This window comes from Pelophylax lessonae (assembly GCF_965119305.1).
Source record: "Pelophylax lessonae genome assembly, chromosome: 5".
Taxonomy (NCBI): Eukaryota; Metazoa; Chordata; class Amphibia; order Anura; family Ranidae; genus Pelophylax; species Pelophylax lessonae.
The window spans coordinates 340,063,617-340,090,461 of NC_138772.1; the positions used below are offsets into that span (position 1 = coordinate 340,063,617).

Below are 26,845 nucleotides of genomic sequence, written 5' to 3' on the forward strand. Positions count from 1 at the left end.
CATTCGGTCAGTGGTGACATCATTGAATCAGGGGTTTTTTCTGGCCTCCATCGATCTCAAAGATGCGTATCTCCACGTCCCCATTTTCAAGGGACACCAGCGATTCCTCCACTTTGCGGTGGTGGAGGAGCACTTTCAATTTGTGGCGTTACCCTTTGGTCTTGCCTCAGCTCCCAGAGTATTTACCAAGGCCCTGGCCCCATTGCTGGCCTTGTCACGTCAGCGGGGTATCTCAATTGTGGGATATATGGACAATCTCTTGTTGCGAGCAGTCTCTCACTCAGATCTGCTGGGCAACGTCTCTATCACGATTCAGATCCTTCAGAAATTCGGGTGGATGATCAATTTAAAAAAATCTATGACGCCTTCAGTATGGGTCACTTATCTGGGGCTGACTCTCAACTCAACTGGTGGTTTCGACCTTCGAAGCAGTCCAGTTTGCTCAGTCTCACTCGAGATCCTTGCAAAAGGAGATTCTGGCGAAATGGAACAGAGATCCTCAGTCGTTGGACCAGAAGATTTGCTTGAGCCATCTTACAAAGACAGCTCTTTCTTGGTGGCTCCAGTCTCCTATCCTGTGCCAGGGCAAGTCCTTCCTGCCTGTGTTTTGGACAGTGGTCACCACAGACGTCAGGCTAGGATTGAGTGCTGGGGCAGCTCTGTGCCCAGGGGATTTGGGCGTCGGAGGAGTCTTCCTTGCCGATCAATATTCTGGAGCGGAGAACAATCAAGCCCTGCCTGCTTCACTCTGAGTCAGTTACGCGGCTCTCCGGTTCGATTTCAGTCGGACAATGCCACGGCCCCTTACATCAATCATCAAGGGGGCACCAGGAGTGCTCTGGCAATCAAGGAGGTGGCCTGAGATTCTGATTTGGGCAGAAGCCAATGTTCCGGCTCTTTCCGCAGTCCATTTTCCGGGTGTGGAGAATTGGCAGGCAGATTACCTGAGTCGTCAGGTGTTGGATCAAGACGAATGGTCCCAGACGAATGGTCCCTTCATCTGGGCGTGTTTCATCTCCTGTGTGTCTGGTGGGGGACCTGGATGTTGATCTTTTTGCATCCTGCCTCAACAGAAAAGTTCAGCGGTTTGTGGCCAAGTCTCGGGATCCTCTGGCCGACGCCACAGACGCTCTATTGGCTCTTTGGAGCCAGTATTGGCTGATTAATGCCTTTCCTCCCCGTGTACTCCTGCCGCGATTTCTTCGCCGGGGGGGGGGGGGGGGAGAAGGCATTCTGGTCGTTGTGGTGGCACCAGACTGGCCTCGGCGGTCTTGGTACGCAGAGTTGGTAAAAATGGTCGTGGATCCTCCATGGCGTCGTCCTCTGCGGGAAGATCTACTTTTTCAAGGACGATCTTCCATCCTGCTTTACGGTCGCTGGCTTTAGCGGCTTGGCTGTTGAAAGCAAGGTGTTAAAGGATAAAGGTCTCTCTGACTCGGTGATTCCGACTCTAGCTAGGGTTTTGGACTTTTTACAAAAAAGGGTTGAGAAGCGCTTGGCGTTGAGTACTATTAAGGGCCAGGTGTCGGCCTTGGCTATTTACTTCCAACGTCCATTGGCTTCTAATGGCTTGAGTCACACTTTCATCCAGGGGGTGCATCATCTGGCTCCTGCGAGGAGATCTCCGTTGTCGCCGTGGGATCTGTCTGGTTTTGTCTGTTCTTCAAAAGCCTCCCTTTGAGAATATTTGGGAGATTTCTCTGCTTTCCTTGTCACAGAAGGTTGCCTTCCTAGTGGCTATCACTTCTGCTTGCAGAGTTTCTGAGTTGCCAGCGCTATCCTGTCTGCCTTATTTGGTGGTCCATAGGGATAAGGTGGTCCTTTGGCCAAAACCGTCTTTTCTCCCTAAGGTGGGGTCGGATTTTCATCTTAATGAAGACATTGTTTTGCCTTCCTTATGTCCTAAGCCTCAACATCCCAAGGAGATTGCCTTGCACTTTCTGGATGTGGTTGGGGCGATTAAAGGTTTATCTATTGGTTACTGAGTCCTTTAGAAGCTCGAACACTCTCTTTGTCCTTCCAGATGGTGCTCGCAAAGGTTTGGCTGCGTCCGCTGCGACCATTTCGGGATGGATCAGGCAGACGGCTGTTCAGGCTTATTCACTCAAGGGTCAGGTTCCTCCTTTCCCTGTTAAGGCTCGTTCTTCTAGAGCACTGAGTGCTTCTTGGGCTTTTTGCCACCTGGCCTCGGTTGTTCAAGTTTTAGGGCAGCAACTTGGTCGTCTGTGCACACCTTTACCAAATTTCACAAGGTGGATCTGTTGGCTGCTTCGGATGCCTCTTTTGGCCGCAAGGTTTTGCAGGCTGTTGTTTTATAAGAGAATGTTTTTTTCTTATTCTCTTAGGGGTCTTTTACCTGGGTGAGCTCATGTTGTTTTGGTTGAGCTTCATGTTACCCAGTTGGCTAGGTTTAGCCTTTGGAATTTACGTTCCTTTCTGGTTGCGTTTTCCTACCCCTCATGCCTATACTGCTTTGGGATGTCCCACACAGCTCATAAAGATGAGGCTGCATCTGTCAATGTACGATAGAGAAAATAAGATTTTTGTAAGATTTTACCGTAAAATCTTTTTCTCTGATGTCCATTGACAGACACAGCATCCGCCCCTCTGATGGGGATGTTTTTTTTGTCTTCACTGCTTGCAACTAAACATGTGCTGGGCTGTGTCTGTGAGGGTTATGTTTTGGAGGGACAGCCCAATGGGTATGTATATGCTAAAACGAACGTACTGCCTAGACTATTCCTGCAGGTGGCAGCATAACCCACACAGCTCATGAAGATGAGGCTGCGTCTGTCAATGGACATCAGAGAAAAAGATTTTGCGGTAAGATCTTACAAAAATGTAAACCAAATAGTCACCCCAGTCCGGCCTGCAAGTTTAGTGTCTCACAAGGACACACATGACTGTGCACCTGACACACACACACACACACACACACGTGGGAGACAAATCTGTCTATGGAGTATTACTGCTTCCTTCACTGACCTGAAGAGTAGATACCCCTTCCCCTGGGCGCAGTGGTGGACTGCGGTTATTCCCTACGGTGGCCGGTCCTGAAGCATCTTCTCCTCCTTTTCAGGCCTGGGTGGTCAGTCTCTCTATGCCTTCTCTCCTCACAATAACACCCCCCCAAACGTACACATGGCTTACCTGGGACTTGTGTGTTGATCTTCCCTGGCATTTGTGGCTGGTTGGGCGAGTGGATGGTCAGAGGAGTTTCTTTGGCATCAGGGGGTGCCAGGACAGGATCCAGTCATTCAATCTCTCTGCTTTAGGTGGTGCTTTAAGGTGGTTTCCCATACACTACTTGCGCCATAAAGACATTTCTTTTAATGCCACAGCGGTGGCTTATGTCACCCACCAAGGCGGTCTGAAGAGTGCGACATTGGTACCGGAGGCTTCACTTATTCTTTGGTGGGCGGAGCTTCACATGTTGGCTCTCTCTGCCGTGTACATTTCAGGCCTGGAAAGCTGGCAGGTAGACTAACTCGGTGACTATTCATGTATTTGAACTATCAGGTGTTAAAGAGGTGTAACCACATAGTAACAGTACAAATTCTGGGTGTACCCTCTGCACACTGCTACACCCTTTCCTGCAAACTATGCATTGAAAAACAGGGATATTTAGTTCACACATATTGCAATACATGTTTAAGCTCACCACCTGCATCAAAGTAATCCCTCTTCTGGCCAGTCCTACAATGCCTTGTCACTGCAAGTGCTCAGGTGGACACCATGCCAACATGGGGCATAAAGACCCAAGGTGGGGGAGAGCAACTAGGTCCAAATCTGGTCACTAACCTGTGTTACAACAAAGAAAAGATATACATGTGCTCAAATCCCAATAGCTTGTTCATGTATTTGAACTATCAGATGCTAAAGGGGTGTGACCATATAGTAACAGTAACTTGGTGATCAGACACTGGTTAGGGGGAGTGCTCTATACCTGAAAATGTTTAGTCAGAGCTATCTGCTGTGGGGAATCCAGACATGGATCTTCTTATGTCCCAGCTTAACTGGAACTGGGTGGTTGCAAGCTTTGTCTGGTTTTTTTGCTCCTGTTTTGCTTGTTTGTCTCCCGTTTCCCACCCCTCATGAATTTTCAGTTGATGAGTTCATTGATGAACACAGCACCGGCCCTTCTATTTTTTTTCTTTTACTGCTTGGTGACTAACAGGCTTGCCTATAGCAGGGAGGTGGTTATACCAGCTAGGACTGCCCTTAGGCAGGGCTGTGTTCTTTTTCTGTCGAGTGTCCTACTCCTGTAGTTGGCGCTAAATAACCCAATGGTCAAGACTAGAAGAACTGTGTCAGTCAATGAACTCGCAGTAAGGGATTTTATGGCGAGTAACAAATCCTGTTATTCTTTGCAAACCATAATTGACCTTTAAAACAAGTTCTTGCCGATTTCTGTTTCTGCAGACACTGTGGCGTGATTAATTCTTAAAGTTCTTGGAAAGACACTATGGCCTGGTTATAGTGTGATTCTTAGCAGATATCAGCTACTCAGAAGTGCATTGTTTTGTTTAGTTGGTCAACTCCATAATTTGCATTGTAAGGAGCAGAAAAGCGCTATTGTAGAGCCACAATATGTAAAAAGAAAAATTGGCCCGGTGTACTTTTTAAATTAAAACCTATACATAGAAGCAAGTTTTAAAAATATTAACCCACATAGAAAAGGTTATCTACAGCAACCAGATCTTATTACAGGTGTCAACATTTTTTTTTATAAAGACTGCATTCAGTATAAATGTTCCATTAAACCAGGTTCATTTTTAACCTAGCTGTATCTTATTACTTCTACTAGGGTCTCCGTATACCCCAAACCAGTTTCTCAAAAGTTCTTTTTGCATGTCTAACTAGCAAGAATGGTCACTGCTGCTGTTTTTTTTTTTTTTTTCACAGTGAAATGAAATGTGAGAATATTGACACAGATACATGGAGATTAGGCTTCCACAGCCTGCTGACTGTACAGGGGCCTGCATTTAGCTGATAGTGGTTGTGGTTAAACAGTCACTATATTCTGCTGTCTGTTCTGTAGTGAACGCAGACTTGACCTGGTGTAATACTGCAGATAGTTGCAGAGTATGAGTAGCTTTCTCTGCACGCTAGTAAAGATTTTTTTATGAAAACAATGCTGGTTCAAATCACACATAATGCCATTGTGCCTCTAATGCCCCATGCACATGGGCTTTTAGCCCTGGTGCATGAGGCTTGAGCATTTCGGTGCGGGCGGAGGGCACAGGTCCAGTCTGGCAAATTGTTTCAGAAGCTGACCAGCTTTGGTGGCTGAACAGTGCATCAAGCAGTGCTTATGTTTAGGAGAGTATTAACCCAGGGATGAATGCAGTCTGTGCTCCAGGTATTCGTCTCTGGGCTCATACTGCCTTAAATGTTAGTACCACTAGGTTCACTGTCCAGCCGCAGCAGCTGTCAGGTTCTCATAGAATCTGACAGGCTGGCAGTAGCCTGGCTGAAATTTGCACCTGTGCCCTTCGCCCTCACCTAATAGCGTGCATAAGGCCTTATAGTGAATGTTTGTTTGTTTCTTTTAGTTTGAATATTCAGTTCAAATACAAAATATGCATATTGGTTAAAAATGAAACTAGTTATATATTCCAGGTTGCCCATATTTCTTTGTATTATTTCACAATGGTACGAATGAGACAACTTGAGCAAATAACCTAAAGGCAGTCACACTGATTTTTTCAGAGCAGGAAAAAATGGAAGCAGGAATATGGTTTGCATGGGCAGCACAGTTCACTTTTCTTACTATGAGTTTTGTTGAATCTGTGTGAGTAATTTAACAAAGGGTGTTTACAGAAGTAAAAGAGTGTGTTGTGCATTTTTTTTTTTTTTTTTTTTGGAAATGTGGCAGTTAATCATGTTTTGGCAGACAACAAAACTGAAGCTACTTTTTTTTTTTGTATAGTTAGGCACATACATTGTTGGAACTTGGCTTAGATAGCTTGTCAACCACATATCATGTTGACCATGTCTATGTTTCTTTCCTGTTAGCTGCTTTTTTCAAGTCAATGACACACAGAGCAACTTCTTCTGGTTTCGCTTTGTACTTCTAAATTACTTGTGTAGTATGTACTGCAGATTAGCACAATGAAATAAATTAATAGGGTGGTTTTTTTATAAATATGTATTATCTTATCTATTCCAATAGTAGTCTATCAAAGCACTGATAAGGTTAATGGTGAGGATATAATAACACTGCTAGCTATAAAAATTAACACACTGTTTAGTTAAACAAGGATCTACGGTAATTTTTTATAAAGAAAGTAGAAATGCAAACCTAAAACTCCAAAAGAATATTAAAGAGCATATAGAACAAAAACAAGCACAAATGATACTTTACATATTGTCGTCCTTAGTATTTTTTATCTCTCAGCTGGGCTCAATGGGAAAGAAAAAGATAATTCTAGCTGGCCACTACTTTTAAAGCTCACTGAGACACCACCTACACAAACACCCACCATCTGCCTGTCAAATAAAAATCCATAAGAGGCCGTTCTTCCTAATCAACAGGAAGTATATTCTTTTCTTGCCCATCTTTCCAGGAAGCAGGCTGTAGTCTCCACTAGGGTCACCATTGGTCCGTGAATTACTGTTATTGACCCGGGTCATCTTTCAGTAACAGCTGTTGGTGTAACCTCCCCCAGGAGGTCTTATCTGGTGCTCCTCTACCCCCCCATACCTCGCATCAGCAGGCCTATGCGAGAAACATCCTGTTAGGATATAAATTCCCATTTATGACTCCTTGTAACGAATCCCCTGCTGGGTAAACTTGCTCTGCTGGCATTCCAGGCCAGGTGTAATCCGTTTTCAACCATCCAGAAACATTTGATATTAAAACAAAAAAAAAACATGTTCCTTTCCAACATTTGCCACTTTGTGCCTAAAGGGCACACATCACCCTTCTTCAGAGACATCCTCTAAAAACAGTCCTGAAATGTCTAAGCTTACGATATGTTGTACTTCCCAACATGTGCTGTTTTACCCCTGGGTGACACACCACCACCATTATTCTGTGACCGCTTCCATGGCACCATTTTGTGTCTACTTCTTTTGTTATCTTTAGGATAGGGTGCACTACAGGCAAGGGTTGTTCATTCACTCACCATTCACCAAAATACACTCAGAACCACATATCAACATGCTTTCAGATACAAAACCTCAAGGAGGGCCTTACTCAACCATATTACTAACCTAATACATGTACATCAAATTATAATAGCACACAAATCAACACATTGCCATAATATATACATATATATGTGACCCACCAAATTAAGCATCCCACTCACAAACTCCTGTAACCCTTCATTGTGTATACGGGTTGGGATAGGCAGGCTTGTTTGGTATGGCCCTGTCTATGGTTATTTTGCATGTCAGAGATACTTCAGGACTCCTAATTGGCAGAAAAGCCTCTACTTTGTATGCAGAGACCTTACCATCAAATCGTCCCTCTACTCACATAGACAGATGTGAGATCTTTTATATAAATGTCAGGTCAAACAACACATGTACACATGAAACAATGACAAAACCACATAATTCCACCCCTGTGCCTGGATTGCAGACATTGCCCAGGGTACACCATGCACCTCTAGCTATTGTTCGGTTCACAGAACATCCTACTTCCATGACTAACATTACATTTCTATCCTTTAGGACAAAGAAAAAAACGAGTCTTTTTCCTAATTAATACCCAGGTCCTTCCTTCCCAGCAATGATCTCCCCATCCAGAGTTAAACATCTTCCCAACATTTCTCGTTTACTGCTGTGTACTGACCTGGCATCATGGTCATGCCTTCGACAGAGGGAAATATCAACCCACCTCCAGCTTCTATCCTCTCTGGTCACATGTGGGTAGTTTAGCCTTGGATGCAGCAAGGTAGAATCCCCAGTCAGTAAGCCCATTGACAACACCGAATATACTGACTGAATATATAGAGTCTGTATATGGAATCAACGAGGAAGTATAACAACTCTCATAATCTGAACTTGCTCAGCCCGCCCAGGCATTCGAGCACCACTTTAAATAAGTGAAAGCGATGTGTTTAGGCAAAAGCTTACTGAGCTGGGATGCTTACTCATATGGCCACTGCCCCTCATACAGAGACTGGACAATCAGCTTGATGTTGGTTAATAACTCCGCCTGTCCTTGCGTGTATGCCAGAGCTCATGAAAAACATTTTCCCCCGTGAAGGCATATTGCACCCTCGTATCTAGCGTTTGGGAAGAGCTTAGATCCATTTATAGTGGTTCCCCTTTCTCTAGCGGAGCATGTTTTTGTGAGTAGTCACTGCCATCACCTGTGCAGGGTTCCAATTGCTGAGGTGAGACATCAACCAGGTGTATTTCCCCTATACCCAGCTCTGGTGTCCCACATGTCCTGTAACTCATAACTTCTCTATAGGATTGCCAAAATTACATAGTTAGGTTGAAAAAAGACAGGTCCATCTAGCTCAACCAATAAAAAACAAAAAGAAAACACTGCCATACAATCTCATATACACAATGCTATACCCACAGTTGATCCAGAGGCAAAGCATGATCTAATTTGCTACAGCAGGGGAAAAAATTCCTTCCTTATCCCCGTGAGAGGCAATCGGATATTCCCTGCATTAACTTTACCTATAAATATTAGTACCCATGTATATTATGTACACCTAGGAAAGAATCCAGGCTTTTTTACTACTGAGCCGGCCAGAACCACCTCTGGAGGGAGTCTATTCCACATTTTCATAGCTCTTGCCGTGAAAAAAACTTTCCGTGTTTGGAGACAAAATCTCTTTTCCTCTAGATGTAAAGAGTGCCCCCTTGTCCTCCGTGATTACCTTAAAGTGAATAATTCAACACCAAGTTCACTATATGGACTCCTTATGTATTTGTACATGTTGATCATATCCCCCCCCCCCCCCCCCCCATAATCTCCTCTTCTAAAGAGAGAATAAATTCAGTTCCTCTAATCTTTACTGATAGCTGAGCTCCTCCATGCCTCTTATCAGTTTGGTTGCTCTTCTCTTTACTTTCTCCATTTTCCAGATATTTTTTTTGAGAATTGGTGCCCAAAACTGAACTGCATATTCCAGATGAGGTCTTACTAATAATTTGTACAGGGGCAAAATTATATCTCTCTCTATCTGGAGTCCATGCCTCTTAATACAAGAAAGGAAAGTTAAGTGTTTTTATATTTTCTGTATGCGTTTGTTGCTTACAGCTAACATTAAATTAAATCATATTATGGTCACTGCTACCCAGATGTTCTTTTATCAATATTTGTAATAAGCTCTGCATGGTTTGAGATTACTAGGTCCAGCAGAGCAACATTTCCAGTCAGAGTCTCCATAAACTGCACTATAAAACTGTCTTGTAATATTTTTAAAAATGTGTGCCTTTTAACTGTTCCAGCAATGCCATTACTCCAGTCAATGTCTGGGTAGGTAAAATCCCTGATTATTATCTCTGTACCAGCCCTTGCAGCCCTATCTATCATTACAAGGAACTGAGTCCCACCTCCTCATTAATACTGGAAGGTCTATGACAAACTCCAATGATAATCTTTGTGTTACGCACACCCATGTACAACTCATCACACTGTCCATCAACTAGGTCCTCTTTCACACTCACTTTGAGATCACTTCCCACATAGAGACAGACACAACTACTACTCAGTTTTACCCTGTCTTTCCGAAAGAGACGATAGCCAGGAATATTAATAGCCCAGTCATGTGAAGAATAAAGCCAAGATTCAGAATTACCAATTAAATCATAGTTCTCCTGCACCAGAGCTTCCAACTCGCCTATTTTGCTTAGCAGACTTCCGGCAACTGAACAGCTAAACAGGCCTAAACAATTCAATAAACTTTAACACGTACAAATATACCAGCCAAAGATACGAACACTATACTCCCCAGATATGCGTGTCCGCTCACTGATGGAGTTTTTCAAAGAACTTTCAGGACCACTCAAGCAGGGCTTTAGAATTCATGAACCAGCGCAAATCTTATCCACAGTAGAGGAATGCTTTTAGTTCTGGGTCTCTTGTAGAGTTGAGGACGCCAGAAAGAGTTTCTGGCGTTCGGTGAATGCAGCGGGACCGCACTATCAGCGTACCAGACCCTGAACCTATCATTATTCTGCTTTTAATGATCTACTAACAAGTGAGTGTGATGTGTACTTTTGTGTGGAAATAAATCTTTGCCAAACGGTATCACGCTATGGTAGTGCCTTTTGTCTTGTCACCCATACGTTGCCTATGAGAGGAGGAGTGCTTGCAGTGGCCGAGATTACCGGAAGGAAGTTGGTTTATCCATGCTCTTTTAGCCTATTCCATGAGAGTGGTTAGGCATGGCTTTCTGGTGAGTGCGTTTTTTGGCCATATTCCCAGCACTGGTGGTGGTGATATCTTGTGGTGGTCCTTTTATCAGCACGAACAAAGATCCTCTTCAGATTGTGGTGTACAAAAGACTTATGAAATGCTATAATATATCACCAATCAAAGGACATTTCAGCACTCTATGCACTTTACAATAGGAGGGTTCCACCATCCTTGCGCTACTAAAGTTCTATAGAAATACTCTTGGATTTATTTCTGTGTTGAATTTTATTTATTTATTATAAAAAATCTAGGGGACATGAAAGAACAGAAAGAAATGCCGCACACCCAGAGACTGACAGACAGTAGCAACGGGGACCTGACCGTCCTCCACGCCTTTGTCCAGGCCCCCGGCCGGCCACCTGTCCTCCTTAAGACCCCAAATCTTCCCAAACTCACCCAGATGGATGTGCACCACCACCTCGACAGGAAGGACTTTTTTCCGAGTGGAAACCTGACACCGCGCATTCCACGTGAAGTAACGGACTACTAAGCTAACTAGAAAAAGTGTCTCAAAATCCTGATGCGTCTCAAATGATTTGTACGCCCACTCCACATAACTCAAGTGGGAAGGGAAAGGGATACCCAGAGCCCCACTCACCCGCTTATAGACATCTATATTTAAGGGGCACTGAAACAGGAAATGGTTCATGGACTCCTCCACTCTGCCACACTCCACTCTTGGACAACCACGGCTCTCCGTAGAGTGATGCTTCAAGTTGCCCTTCACATAGAGTCTGCCATTGAATGAGAGCCTGGCCAAATCCTGAAACTTCAAAGGGATTCTCTAGATTAATCAAACCCAGACCCTCCCTCAACCGCGCCTGGGCAGTCCCTCATGGCCAGTGGCTTGTTAAAGGTAGATTCAACAACCCTCCTCTCAAAAGCTTTCCTAGGAAGAGATTTAATTTCCTCCGCCATCATTCGCCACTGCCTAAGCATTTTCAGGCACGGGGGAACATAAGCCGGGAGCTTACCATGTTGTACCCTCAGACTTTTCACTGGCCCACCATTCTCCCAGCTTTGCAGAAAAGGCCTAAACAAGGACAGAAAAGTACCAACCCACCCATGCGGTTCCTCTGCAAGCATTTCATCAAAATTATGTTTCAAAAACATCAGAGAAAAAAATACTACTGGGTTGATCATACCTAGTCCACCCATCCACCTGGGAAGGTAGGTTACAGACCTCCTAATGAGGTACAGTTTGTTCCCTCATAACAGCTGGAAGAAACAGGTGTAGATCTTCGCATAGAGAGACACGGGCAAAATACAGACAAAGCTGACCTACAGAAATACTGGGATCAGATAAGTTTTAATCAGGTCATTCCTTCCAGCTGACAACCTTGGCATCGGCATCTTGTAGACTGCTTTCCCAATTTGTAAGGCCGTAATCGCCCGGACCAAATTTGATGCCTAAAAATGTAATCCCCTGCCGGGGCTCTGCGAAGGTGTTCGGAAGCTCGAAGCTATCGCCTTCCTCTCCCATCCAGAAAACGTCACTCTCATCCTGATTTGATCTTTGAGCCAGAAGCCTCAGCATACTGCTCCATCACTGAGACCACCTCCTCTGTCCCAGAAATTAAAACAGACATGTCATCAACATAGGCCACAACCCTCAAAGGGGGCTCACCAGGAATGCCCAAAGGCAGTCTGCACAACGGTCCGCTCTCTAACCAACTGATTAAGGGATCCATTGCGAACGCATATAGCAGAGGACTCAAAAGACACCCCTGACGCACACCCAAGCCAGCCTCAAAAGGCCGTCCAATCCAACCATTCACAAGCATGAAACTTTTAGCCCCTCTGTACAAAGTCTTCAGCAAATCGATAAAGCCCCCCCTCCAGGCCATACTTGCTAATAAGCAGCCATAGGTACTCATGATTGACCCGATCAAAAGCTTTTGCCTGATCCAATGCCAACAGATACTTTCCCCAACCTTCAGCCCTGCACCGTTCCAGGTCCTCGCGGACAGCTAACACCTCTGAAAAAGTGCTTCTACCCTGAACCGAACAGCGCTGATAGTGAGAAAGTAGATTGTTTGCTACAGACGATAAACGCCAGAAAATTATTTTTGCCAGTATCTTCCTATCAACATTGAGAAGGCTAATGGGCTGCCAGTTCTAAATTCTTGAAGAATCATTACCCTTTGACAGAGGAATCACCGCAGATTGTCGCATGGAGGCAGAGAGTAAGCCCTCTCTCAAACAGCCATTAAAAACCTCCACCAAATACGGTGTTAGAGTAACCTTAAAGTGCTTATAAAACTTGGCTGTCAGTCCATCTGGCCCAGGTGACTTCTTAATGGCTAGCTTATCAATAGCCATAACCACCTCATTTGCAGTGATGTCTTCTGCCAAACTCACCAGAGAACTGCCATTTCCTAGTCATGGAATAGAATCCAGAAAACCTGACATGCCTGCCCGATCAAAGTCCCTCCTGCCCAGGAGGTCAGCATAATATAACCTGACGGTTTTCAGGATCCCCGATTTGGACCTGGTCAAGGAACCCGTACTGTCATCCAGGTCTACAACTGACTTAACTGGTCTACCTTGTTTGCAATCCTGGTAAAGGGTCAGGCGAGTGATATTTTCCATAATCCCTTCCAGAACAAGAGAGGCATGCCTGTCATACTGACACTCCAGAGCAAGAGTTTAACTTCAGAGATCTCCATTATTCGAGACAAGCCTATCAAGCTTTCTCCGCAAAAGCTGGTTTACTTATCAAGCTGTTTATTTCTACATATGGTCTTCAAAAACCCAATGATCGTTTGTTTTGTTAAGCTCCCTCCACTCTGACTTACTGCTGTAAAAGTACATGATCGATACCTGTGCCTGAAAAAAATGCTGAAAGGATTGACTCACCTTCTCATCATCCAGGAGTGCCGAATTCAGCTTCCAGGTACCCCTCCCCCTAGGTGGTGTTTCGGGACTATTCAGAGTCACAGACAGAATACCTTGATTGGAAAACTCCACCGCCTGACAAACTGGTGCCGAGAAGGCGGAGTTCCCCTTTAAAAAAACCTTTCTATTCTGCTCTGACTTCCACCTCGCTGAAAAGTGAATCCTGTGTCATCTGGGCAGTAAAATTAATGTGCACATCAACCAGAACTGCATCTCTAGCTATTTTATTTTAAAAAAGCCGCCACAGTCCAGCCTGGCTCTGGTACCTTTCCCTTGTCCTAGTGAAGGTGTTGAAATCACCACCGAAGACAACCTGCTGGGCTGTAAAAAGAAAAGACTTGATCTTCATGAAGAGGCATTTCCTGTCCAATTTTGTCTGGGGCCCATAGATGTTAATCAGGCGCAGGTCCTGCCCCCCCCCCCCCCCCCATTCAGATGTCTAAGACCATGCATCTTCCCATTTCTACCTCCATAATCCGATGACAGGTTACAATGCCGGAAAAAAGTGCCACAACTCCAGTGTAAGGCTCGGTTGCAAGAGACCAGAGGGAGGGCCCATGCCTCCACTCTCTCTTTGCCAGATGAAATACGGCTAAACCAGACCAACTGGGTCTCTTGCAAAAATAAAATATCAGCATCAAACCTGCTGAGCAAATATAAGGCCATATTACGAGCACTTACTGATTTTATGCTGGCGACATTAATGGCAACCGCTTTCAAAGAAGTGGGAACCGCCATCAAGATGAATGGAGTACACGTTTTATAGCTTGCTTACCGTCCTCCCTACTCTGGGACCCTACACCCTTTTAATGTTCCCTGTGATTCCTTTTCCATGGAAAAAACAGACTCATCACCTGAAGAACCCTCAACCTCCACCTCAGAAAACACTTCAAACTTATTGGACACCTCCACCCTCCTAGGTTCAGGTACAGGCACATCCTCCTTCCTCTTCCCAGACTTTCTTTTTGCCTCCATTCACACCATATCTTCATGAGACAACACTGACTGCAAAGCCCCCTCCCACTCCATTCCACTATCACCCGCAAAATCATCCACCCCACTCACACCACTCACCACAATAGTCCCCTCATCCTTCATCCCAGCACCCCCACCATCATTTACTCCATCCCCCGGGACTTTGCACCCTTCAGTCCTCATGTGCCGGGGAATGGGGGGTCAGTGCAACCTTGCCCCTACTACTTCTGGGGAGATTGACACAGGAGGATCAGATACAACATCCACGGACACCGACTCAGGAGGCACGACACAAGGGGATGACACAACATGGGATGGACCATCAGACACTGCTTCCACAGGGACAACAGGGACAGAGACATTGGGAACGCCTGGCACTGCCCACCTCTCCTCTGCCTCCTCCATGTCCAGGCAAAAAACTCTTCCACCAAAGCAGACTATGCAAGGCCTCAGGGCACTGGCTGTATGCATGCACAAACTTATCACAAAGATTGCATTTGATCCTATTGGAATCCTTAGCCGGATGCCCCAGGCCCTGACACATGGAGCACTTCATCTCTGGACATGAGGAGGCAATATGACTCCAAGAACTGCACTTATTGGCTGCCCAGGGTAAAACCCAACACTCCCATCCTTCCCATTGAAGGCTAAGGGGAGGAGGGGAAGATGCTAGACCACATTCCCACACACATGCAACCTCATCTGCATTGACCACCCACCTGTCCATATGCCCCTCTCATCCGCAATCTTCTTCAATGGGGTCAGAAGCTTCCCAAATTTCCTTAGACAGACAGACAGGTCAGCAGAAGGAATGTATTCATTCCTTACCAGGATGGTGACATTCTTCACAAGAGGTTGGCGTGATACAAGTTTTGGGACGAGTCCCTCCCACTCCAGCAGACCCCTATACATGCTCATACTTCTCCCAAAACATATCGAGAGACTCTGGGCGAACAAAGGTGAGATCATACTCATAGGAGCCTACCGGACTGGTCAGAGCAAAGATGTTATCTGCCTTGAAACCCATCGCCAAAATCTTGTCCACAAACAACCTCCTGATGGGGGGGGGGGGCACCTTCACCTTCCCAACTGAGCAGCTCTACAATCCTCCACCTGAAAAACAGGGGTGCAGATGTCAGACCTGCAGCCGACCCCCCCCCCCCCCCCCCCTGAGCTGCTTGCCTGATGTGACCCCCTCATCCCAGCCAGAACCCCAGCATGGGTTTTACTTTCAGGATTAGACACTACAGATCTCAGCTTCACCATTGGTTGCAGGAGCCTCAGAAGCCCGCTTTGCAAATCACCACCAGAGGCAGCTGTGACTCCATCCACTAACACACATACATTCCCCTTTAAAGCATTACAGAACACTTTATCATTCACATTAATTTTCCCATCCGTGGCACTACTGCTGCCAGCTGACCCACTCACACACCAGATGCTGCTGTCTTCACCTCCTCCCCCAACATACTCCTCTCCTTGTCACTCTTAGTGGGATTTCAGTAGCACATTTTACAGTGCAGCTGTCATTTCCTTTTCCACCATCATCTACTATACCTGCAGTAACCAGTGGGGATTGTTCAGAAGCAATGGCAGGTCCCTTTCACTTACTCCCCCCAGCAGAGTTCACAGTCAAAGTTTTCTTACTGTCATTGTCCAGAGACATAGAATTCATAGCAGCAGAGTTCACGGTCACAGACCTCTTAGTAGCAGAGTCCAGTCCTGCGGGCACAGCAGCCATCTTTTCTGCAGAGCCTTGTGCAGACGCAGAAGGTTTTCCCTCCAAAACACTGCTGTGCATGCTGTATTCTTTAATATCAGTTTTTTACAATGCTTGGCTTCTCAGTCACACTTAGCTTTAAAGATCCAGGTACAGAGTCCTCACCATTGTCCTCACCCACAGAATCCGCTGAAAAGGTTCTTGCACTTAAGGGAGACTCCATTTCCTGAATAAAGTTCAGGTGCCCTCCGCCATTTTCCTCTACTTCCTGTGCTGTTCCTCCAGCTTGCTGGGGAGAGAGGGAGGCAGAGGCCAACATTTCCTCCGGTGAAGCAGATCCTGAGGTGGATGGGATTTCATGGCAAGCATTCAGAACTCCCTCCTTACTCTCCATCCGTACTGCCACCGCTTATTCTTTTCCGCCACTGGCATTACCCCTTATTCTCCGCAACCTTTTCCCATTCTGGAACTTCTTGAAAGCTCCACTTTTCTCCTTCAACACTTTGACCAGATTCTGCTGGCACCTCCGGTTTCAGACTCTTGAGACGCTTCTTGCTCAATGCTTTACTATGCACAGCTTTCTTTTTCCTGTAGTCTGCTTTCAGGCTCACCAGCTTTTCCTCCTGCTTCTTTATTATCTTTAGATGATAAGCAACCCATAGCCAAGGTCTTCAGGTAAAGATGTGGTTTGGGATCGCAGGTCAGATCCCTCAGGGGGACCATTTCCCAGGTCATCCACAGAATCTCCCCTCCTCACTGGGGCCAGGTAACTTATCTGGCTCACTGGTGTCTGGAGAGGAGAGCTGCAGCAAACAACCAACTTTGGTGTAGAGACTGATGTGACTGGCTGGATATGAATTCCCATTCATGACTCCTTGTCACGAACACCCTGCTGGATAAACTTGCTCTGTTGCCATTCCAGGCCTGGTGTAATCAGGTTTCAACAATCCAGAAACATCTGATATTGAAAAAAAAAAAAAACGTATTGCCTCCCAGCACACATAGCAGACTTAACTGTCAAACGAGGTCCTCCCTCAGCATGCAGTCACGACTGCCAGGGCTTCCATCTTCACCTGGTCTTCCCTCTAGGTTTGCGTGCTCCAGCCATTTGAATGGCCGAGCCACGATGACGTCACTCCTACACATGCGCACAGGAGTCACTATCATGGCACAACGTTCTGTGTGCCATCAATGCAAACCACAGTGCGCATGTGCTAGTGACGACATCAGCTGCTGAGATTGTGAATATATCCAAAACCATGCATATTTAGGAAATATCTAGTTTGTACATTTGTATGTTGGAAAGTTTTGACAGGGTAATAAATTGTTTCGTTATTATCTAGCTTTATTTGGGGCAGTTTTAGATCCAGAATAGTATCAGGTGCATTTTGAAGCTTTACTAGCATACTGTGAAGAGATCTAAGCACTCTGGTGATATGAAATTGCGTCAGCTTATTGGCCATCTGGTGACTCATAAAACAAAAAATGATTTTTTTTTTTTTTTTTTTTTAATACAATGCTCACTGAAGGGTAATGAATATAACTTTATACTTAAAAATTATATGGTGGTGTTTTGTTCTTGGAAAAGGAGGGTACAAATTAACATTCTTGCCTAGGTATAGTGATTGTCCCGGTTAAGTTTTAACATCTGGATGGCTGCAGATTGCCTATCTGTGCTTTAGACACTTGGAGAGAATATAGTGGAAAAAAACATGCGTGTACTCACAGGGTCAATGTACTGCGTATCACCTCTATAAGCACTTCTGTGTGAAATTCAATAACCATCCATTGGTAGCAGGCTGCTGGTCATGTCATTTTATATGGAAGCACAGTTAAAAGGTATATTGATCTGTTTAAATTTAATGTTCTTCTTTTATAATGCAAACTTAAAGTACTTCTCCAATTTGGTGTGACTTGAAGATATTTCAGTTTAACTGCAAACATTTGTAAATGTAATTGTATTCTATAAATATTCAGCAAACAAACGGCTAATGTTATATGTGCTTTGCTCAAGCTTTCATTGTATACCAGAGACCCATGACTTCTTAAAATGTGTTTATGCAGAATACATACAGTGCATACGGAAAGTATTCACAGCGCTTCACTTTTTCTACATTTTGTTATGTTACAGCCTTATTCCAAAATGGATTACATTCATTATTTTACTAACAATTCTACGAACAATACCCCATAATGACAACGTGAAAGAAGTTTGTTTGAAATCTACAAATTTATTAAAAATAAAAAAATCACATGTACATAAGTATTCACAGCCTTGCCTCAAAACTTTGTTGAAGCACCTTTGGCACCAATTACAGCTTCAAGTCTTTTTAACTATCATGCTACAAGCTTGCCACACCAATTTTTGGGCAGTTTCTGCCATTCTTCTTTGCAGGACCTCTCAAGCTCCGTCAGGTTGGATGGGGAGCCTCTGTGCACAGCCATTTTCATATCTCTCCAGAGATGTTTGGTGGGGTTCAAGTCTGGGCTCTGGCTGGGCCACTCAAGGACATTCACAGAGTTGTCCCCGTAGCCACTCCTTTGTTATCCTGGCTGTGTGCTTAGGGTAGTTGTCCTGTTGGAAGATGACCTTTTTCCACAGCCTGATGTCCAGAGCGCTCTGGAGCAGGTTTATATTAAGGATGTCTCTGTACATTGCTGCATTCATCTTTCCCTCAATCGACTCCCAGTTCCTGCTGCTGAAAAACATTCCCACAGCATGATGCTGCCACCACCATGCTTCACTGTAGAGTGACCATCAGTTCTTGGTCAACTCCCTGACTAAGGCTGGTGGTTCCAAACCTTTACCATTTACATATGATGGAGGCCACTGTGCTCCTTGGGACCTTCAATGCTGCAGAAATTTTTCTGTACCCTTCCCTGATCTGTGCCTCAAAACAATCCTGTCTCGGAGGTCTACATAGAATTTCTTGGACTTAGTGGCTTGGTTTGTGCTCTGACATGCACTCCTATTGTCCAATCAATTAAAGTACAATTAACTGAATTTACTACTGGTGGACTCCAATCAAGTTGTAGAAACCTCAAGGATGATCAGTGGAAACAGGATGCAGCTGATCTCCATTTTGAGTGTCATGGCAAGGGCTGTGAATACTTATATACGTGTGATTTTTTTATTTTTAATACATTTGCAAAGATTTGAAACTTGTTGTCATTATGGGCTATTTTTTGTAGAATTGTGAGGGGAAAAATGAATTTAATCCATTATGGAGTAAGGCTGTAACATAACGAAATGTGAAAAAGTTGAAGCGCTGTGAATTCTTTCCAGATGCACTGTAGTTTTATTAAGCACAACTGTCTTTCTCAACATGTTTCAGCACCTGTAACTTTTTTTTTTTAAATTGTAATGTGTTTTATGTTTCTTTGTAGTTTTTAACGGGTCTTGCAAATCATTGAGGGACAAAGAAACTTCTCACAAACACAGAAGCAAAGAGGCCACCCCAGGGAAAGAGAGGAACAGTGACCATAAAGCTGAGAGCCGGAGAGAGTCTGCCGCTGCTAACCACCAACCTGCTTCTAACACGGGCTCATATGCCAAAGGGCTCGCTGCTAACAACCACCACAGTCATCTTAGATCGGCTCAGGACTTAAGGAAACAGGTGAGTAATCTGTATAGTGGAAACATTTATTTGGTTGCATTGGATGCAAACACTCGAATCTCAATCTGTGGGTTTTATCCTGTACAGCATTTGCTGAAATTATTAGTAGACCCTTATAAGTTGTTAGACATTCAAAAGATGTGCATAGGCCAATGTATATCCTAACTGTACAGTACAGGACACAGAATGTGTAGTCTTAGACCATGGGTTATATGTTGCTGCCTTCAGGTGATTGGACACTGGCAAAAAGTTTTCTGGAAATGCCCCCTAGTGCAACTTCACTCTGTTGGACTCCAGTTAGGCGATGAACCTCTTCATCCACTAAGCCAAAGTTTCTACACCAATTTTTTTTTATTATTCTTAATTTTACTGGGTAGATCTCCAGGTGAGCTTTGATAACCAAGTTCTTCAAGCTGTCATCCGAGAGTTTGGTATCTGTCGACCTTGGTTTTCTTATGGGCCTATTTGCCAGTGGTTATTTCCCATCACTAAATTTATTGCTTGTGGATACCCCGCGGTCTATGACAACATATCCTGTGTCCTTTACTGTGTGATTAAGATAATAGGAATTTTGACTTGCCTTTAAATTCCATATCTTGGAGTGCAGTACGGGACACAGGTTCCTATCCAGTGTTCTCTGTTTCTCCTTATTGCTTGCTACTAAATAAACCAGTCATAAATATGGGCAATTTGAAGTGAGCGTTTCATTAAAAAATGGTTCAAGTCACCCTTGAGTTTTTCCAGGCAAAATTGAGATATGCATATTTATTTAGCTGCCTATATGTCTGGATCTACTAGTTATTTTTAATACTCCTGCACTAGACCTGCCACAGCCATTTTATCAAGTATCACTAGCCTACTCAAATAGAATGGTGGCCATTTATCCACAGCCTTTCATAGCAGCTAAATTAGTGTAGCTGTACTGTTATCGGCTCACTTAAAGTGGAATTTAACTCAAAAGTGGAAGCTCCGCTTATCTGTTTCCTCCCCCCTCCATCTGGTGCCACATTTGGCACCTTTCGGAGGGGGGGGGTACCTTTTAAAAACGGGTACCCGCTCCCACTTCCGTATAAGGTTGCTGCAGTGATCAACGTAATTTATGACCCCTCCTTCTCCCCGCTGCCTTCTGGGAGACACACACAGGTCCCAGAAGACAGCGGGCCATTCAGAAAGCGCAGCGCGACTTGCACATGCGCAGTAGGGAACAGGCTGTGAAGCCACAAGGCTTCACTTCCTGTTTCCCTTAGTAAAGATGCCGGCATCTGCACCCAAAGCCGATGAACAGCTCAGCTAGGGGTGCCGGTATTGCGGGATACCAGGTAAGTGTCCTTTAATTTAAAGTCAGCAGCTACAGTATTTGTAACTGCTGACTTTAATTTTTTTTTTTTTTTAATACAGGCTGGAACTCCACTTTAAGCTATAGAAATATGGCTGTTCTGGAAATCAGGCTTGGGAACTGAATGAGGAGATCTATGGAGGGAGAGGGAGTCTGGGTGTTTAAACAATTTGAACTTGCAGGGTATGCTTATGGGGAAAAAAGGTGGGAAACAGGCATACAAATATGCCCACACTGAGAACTGGGTATGTTTGAGGTTAGTAAACCAATACATGATATGAAGTTGGCATCTCTGAATAGTTGCTACACAATCACTCTTTACATAATGTGTTGGAACCCACATCTTTCTCTGACATTACTTATCCCCATGTTAAGCTTTTTTTTGTACCTGCCCTGCTTTCTTAATTTCCAGCTACCTCCTTTCCATTTCCAACCTCTGGTGTTTGATCCCCACTGCCTTCCCTGCAATCCGGCCCCAGCATCACTTATCTTGGCTGCCTCATCTCCCTTCCTGCAGTGGCAGATCCCATGGTTCATTCTGTGCTCAACTGCTCATACTTTTGCTCATTTATGCCTACAGTATTTTTTGCTATAGCACATGTATAGTTTCTCACTAGTAAAAATCCAGATTGTGGTACATCTACACAGTTGTCATGCCTTCCAACCATCCCAAATCTCTCAGGACTGTCCTGAAAATTAAAGGAAATCTTACTGTCCCACAGATGCAGAGTCCTGGAGCCTAGCACTCTCTGCTGTGTGTAAAGACTTTGCTGATTGGTTACCTGCCTGCTTTTCTTCACTGATGTTGGCTGAAGCTCAAAACTACCTCCTCTTTAACTGGCCACTCTGTGTGCTGGGGGGGGGGGGGGTGGGGGTGGAGAATGTGGGCAGAGTCAGGTTTTGCTATATGATGAAGCCCAGCAGCACTTTGTAATGGAGAAGAAATGGGGAGTTTCAGCCTGAGACACATGCTCTTTAATCCTCTTCAATGTCCAGGTAGATGGGTGAAAATGTGTAGGTTCCAGATTTTGACTGATCATTTATTGTCAAAAAGAAGCTGGTCTCAGGCAGCAGTCACAAGGCAACCGTTGCTCTGCTTTCTGCTTCATCTGTACGGGACTCTGTAGCAGGGTGAGTAATGCACTCTCCCCCATACTGCAGTCTCTGTGACCCTCCCCAGTCTTGCGGTTTATGTCTCTTCTCCTTCACCCCTTATTCTACGGTCTCGGTTTCCTCCCTTTCCTACCATTGTTATTTGGTAAACTGTAAGTAATACATAACACGTAGAAGACAGCGGCAAGGTGCTTACTCAACAGTTCCAAACAGTATGTCACCAGAGTCTTGACACCCCAGGCAACTCGGGTACAACAGTTGTCAGCACATGGGTGGTACTTTAACACAGTCCCAGCACCTCAGATTATACCTTAACAAGGCCTATGTTACCAGAACAGCATCTGATAGAAGGGTCCCAATTTTCTAGAGTCCCCAGACAGCGGAGCCAGAAGTGGTATCCTTGCTCTGTTCCTCATCGACAGGAACCTCTCCCTAGTGATAAATACACTGTCCCTAACCAGTGTGGGCCCTGTCCTTACTCTATCCACTTAGCAAATGTGCTCCAATTGCAGTGGAGCAGTGCTGTTTATTAGCATTGCCCTCACTAAAGATGGCCGCAGGAGTCATCCAGTGTTGCGGGGTCTAATCGGACAGCTGCATGCCTGATGACACCTACAGAGGCTCCAGAAGAACAAAGCTCCTCTCAACCCCCTATTCTCCCTGTACAGCGGGCAGCTACATAGCACCACATTCAGGAAGAAGGTTAAATTACACCTGCCTACGTGTGGCAAACCCCCAGTCCTGCGATTTCAATGTTTCCTCTCCATTCCTGTGGCCTTTGTGTTCCTCCACCAACACCCCTCCACAGTCCAGTCCTGCAGTCTCATGGTCTCTGTGCCTCCTTCCTAGTCCCGCGGGCTCTGTACTCCCAGTCCTGCTATCTACATGTTTTCTTCCCATTCCTGTTGCCTCTATGCCCTCTCCCCCAGTCCTAAAGTCTGTCTACTGCCCCCAGTCTCTGTTACCATCCCTCCCCCGTGGTCTCTGTTGTCACACCAAACTTTTGTTATTGGCAAACGTGTTCCTCAGCCCCTCACTGTGTGTGTACACGTGGCAGGAATTCTTTTTTTTTTTTTTTTTTTTGATCCTTTGTTTTTGTGAGTGGGTACAAGCACTGCAGACTGTGTATTGTATACCATATGTAAGTTTAGACTTTATTTAGCCATTCTTATTTAGGCCACCCCAATATTCAGTGCAATTTAGCCACAACCATTTTTGCCACACCACCCAAATCATGCAACATATCTTCTACTTGTCAGGGTGCCCCTCATTTCTTAAGTTACAAAGTTGGGAGGTATGCCAGCTGCAACTATGTAACCCAGCATATGTACATAAGGTAGGTCCTTGCTTGTACATTTTAGTACTTTGATGCAAATGCTAAAGTCCATTTTTATCTTACATTTTGTATTTGCCTATTAGTACATGCAAATTGTATCTTTACTTGGGAAGTGTAAAAATGGCTTTACAGTGCTGTGCCCATGTTTATAACCGCCTACATTTCTCTCTGTAAGGAACATAAACTCTAATATTTAGACAGCTTAGATCAGCACTACTGAGCATCATTAGCAAACGGGCGCACCTTTGTGTAGTTAGTATTAAGATGACAAGGATTGTAGAGATGACTCAAGCTAGGCATTGCTGACCTGTAAATACTAGTTGCCTAGCTGTTGTGGCAATGCAGCCGTTTCTGTTCATTGACCCAGTGACAAATGGGCAAATGAGAAATTCTTACTTTACTGGCAGCATGCTTCTCCCAAGTTGGTGGCTTGTAAGTTCCAAGCCAGAGCCACCAGAGTAAGCTTGTCAGAAATTTGCAGCTGCAGTCTGTACTTTGCTCTCACTTTTAAGAGACTCTGTGACCAACTTAAAAAATTACAGGTGAAAATATATAAAAATTAGGGATGACGGGGAATACTATAGAGCACATTTGTCAAACACAAGACCCACAGGCAGAATGCAGTCTACAAGGCCATTTCATGTGGCCCTAGCACCTCTCTTGCAGCAGGGGCATCCCCCTCGCCTCCACACCCACCTTGTCTCAACAGTCAGCAGCAGCATAGAGGAGGACTGAACTCCATCTACAGATCCTGCGCCTCTCTGTGCAGCTGCAACACCCCCTCATCTCTGCCTCCCCTGGTCTCCCCGTTTACTCCAGCCCTCCTATGGTCCTCTTTCAGAACCTGCTCTTTCTGATTATCAGCTCCACCCCCACCCCCAACTTCTTCCCTGTCAGCAGCACAAGGTAAAGGGGGTGCACTGTGTTGTAAAGGAGGGTGGGGAGCTCTTGACATCAGATGTGGGGGGGGGGGGGGTGATTATTTTGACATCTGCTTATAAATATTATGAGAATACAATCATTTGCCAGTTGAAAAGGAGGGGGGGCACACCACTTGTACCATCAACAAGAAACTATTGGAGTTAGCTCAGACAGAACTCCATGGCAGAGCCAAGTTCTGTCTTAGCAGTCTCCAATAAAGTTTCTTGTGGATACCAGCGGCTCCTTTTCAGACGTGCATCATCAGCTACAGGAGTGTGAGCCGGCTCCATACTGCCACTCCACCTGCCCTTCACAGCTTAAGTCTTAAAGCGGAGTTCCAGCCATTCACTCACCTGTCCAACGGTCCAGCGATGCGGCCGCCCGAAGCCTCAAACCTCTCCCTCGGCGCCGGCATCACTGCTATGGGCACCCGGCTGTGACAGTTTGCGGCTTCACAGCCGGGTACCCACTGCGCATGCGCGAGTCGCGCTGCACGTCTTGATTGGCCGGCAATCTTCTGGGACCTCTGACGTGTCCCAGAAGATTGCAGGGAGGGAGGGGGAGAGGAGAACTTCCGTTCAGGGCGCCGCGGCGCTCCGAGCGGGAGTGGGAGCGGGTACCTGTCAAAACTAGGTACCCGCTCCCCCCCAAAAAATTGACATGCCAAATGTGGCATGTCAGGGGGTCAGGACTCCCTAAAGCGGAAGTTCCACTTTTGGGTTGAACTCCGCTTTAAGCTACTAAAACCAGTAACTGGCTGCTGACATCACATCCAAGATGGCCGCACCTAGCAGCCATCATGCTTAAAATTTGATAAATGCACATATAATCTTATAGGAGGCTTATGGTTAAATGAATGGTCTGGTGACAAGGTCTGTTTATGTGCTGGCACACCTTAAAACATTGAGCAGCACCTGGGGTCTATTAAGATTTGGGGATGTCAGATACTGTAGGCTCTGTTTGGCCATTTCTTTGTTGTTTGAAATACATAAATATTTGGTGCTGCCAAACTTTTACATCTATGCTATGGAGAGGTTAAGATGGAGAAAGAAAAGCTTTTTTGTTTCTTACATTTTCATTCCTTCACCCTTCCCACCTCCCCAATACACTAAGATGCGCTACCCTATGCATGTTCATAAACAATGTGGGCTATGTGGGACTTTAGGTGAGACACTAGCAGGTATGCCCAGCGTCTCCATCCCTGTTAAAAAAAAACGAATTGAAAAGGATTAAGAGAGGTGCATGGAAGCCAGCCAGCTCCCAGTCTGATGTACTCACCCTCCAGTCTGCCACCAACCAAGTAGACCTGTCTAATGATATAAATAAAGAACAGGCGTTTGGTTGACACGCATTTGCAAACGAATGTGTAAGCTGCAGGGCCACTACACGGCACCCTGTTTTACCTGCAGTCCTAACACTTTTAATTTGAGTGTCTCCACACTGGGAGCACATGGCTGCTAATGGATGGATAGGAGGCAGGTGGGAGGGTGCAGCCCAAACTTCCCCCAACCCAACTCCATCCATGACTGGTCTAGTATCTCAAAACTCTATTAGCAATGTTCTTGCGATGGTACAAACTGAAAACGACCAGCTGAGAAGCATACACCTCCAACCCCTTGGCGGATGCAGTGTAAAACACAGATTGGGACTTTATATGAGGCAATTGGCCTGTATAGCACAGTGCCTCCATCCCTAATTTCATAAAATATTTGGGACTTTACATGAGACAAGCAGGTCATGCTATGGTCTCCATCCCTGTATATGAAAAACTGGGGTCAAATCAGACTGCATCCACCAAAAAACGCACGAAAATCACACGGTGGGACTTTAAATGAAGCACTAGCCTGTAGGCAAGGTGCCTCCATCCCTGGTTGCATAAACAATGTGGGCTATTTAGGTGAGAAACCAGAAGGTATGCCCAGCGTCTCCATCCCTGTATTAAAAAAAACACATTGAAAAGGATTAAGAGAGGTGCATGGAAGTCCGCCAGCCCCCAGTCTGATGTACTTACCCTCCAGTCTGCCACCAACCAAGTAGACCTGTCTAATGATATAAAAAAGAACAGGGGTTTGGTTGATGCATGTTAGCATGTAGTATTTGTAATGTAAACCTGCATTGCTGTATGGCAGTCCATCGCACCACAACTTGCTAAAATCCAGACATGAACCATTTCTAACACAACACACCGTTCCCATCAAAACTCACTATTGAAATGCCTCTGCCTTGGTGTGTTTTATCACACGTTGCTGCAATGCATAGGTGTAAATCAAGTCTTCAGCTGTGGTCTAAACTTTAAAGTGGAACTTCACTCCCCGAGTCAACATTAATTATTTTTAACCCTCATGCTGCTAGCATTAGTAAATGGCTTGTAAAGTATATCATATTTACTTGTTTTAAACTTCTCTTTGCATTTCTTCAGTTACTTCTTGGTTTCTTGCCTAAGCAAATGTCATACGTCCCAGGTGTCTTCAGAGGGGAGGAGGGGTTCTCTCAGCTAAGCACATTCTCCTGCATGCATCCTTGAGCTAAGGGC

The 26,845-nt window shown here is 45.1% G+C and overlaps 1 protein-coding gene across 1 annotated transcript in view; it reads left to right on the forward strand.

Moving 5' to 3' along the window:
- Nucleotides 1-26,845, forward strand: part of JARID2 (jumonji and AT-rich interaction domain containing 2) — a 351,911-nt gene that overhangs the window by 189,159 nt on the left and 135,907 nt on the right. Inside the window, exon 6 of the mRNA XM_082258420.1 lies at nt 19,377-19,606. Within this exon, the coding sequence (XP_082114546.1) occupies nt 19,377-19,606 (230 nt within the window). The remainder of the gene's footprint in view (nt 1-19,376; nt 19,607-26,845) is intronic.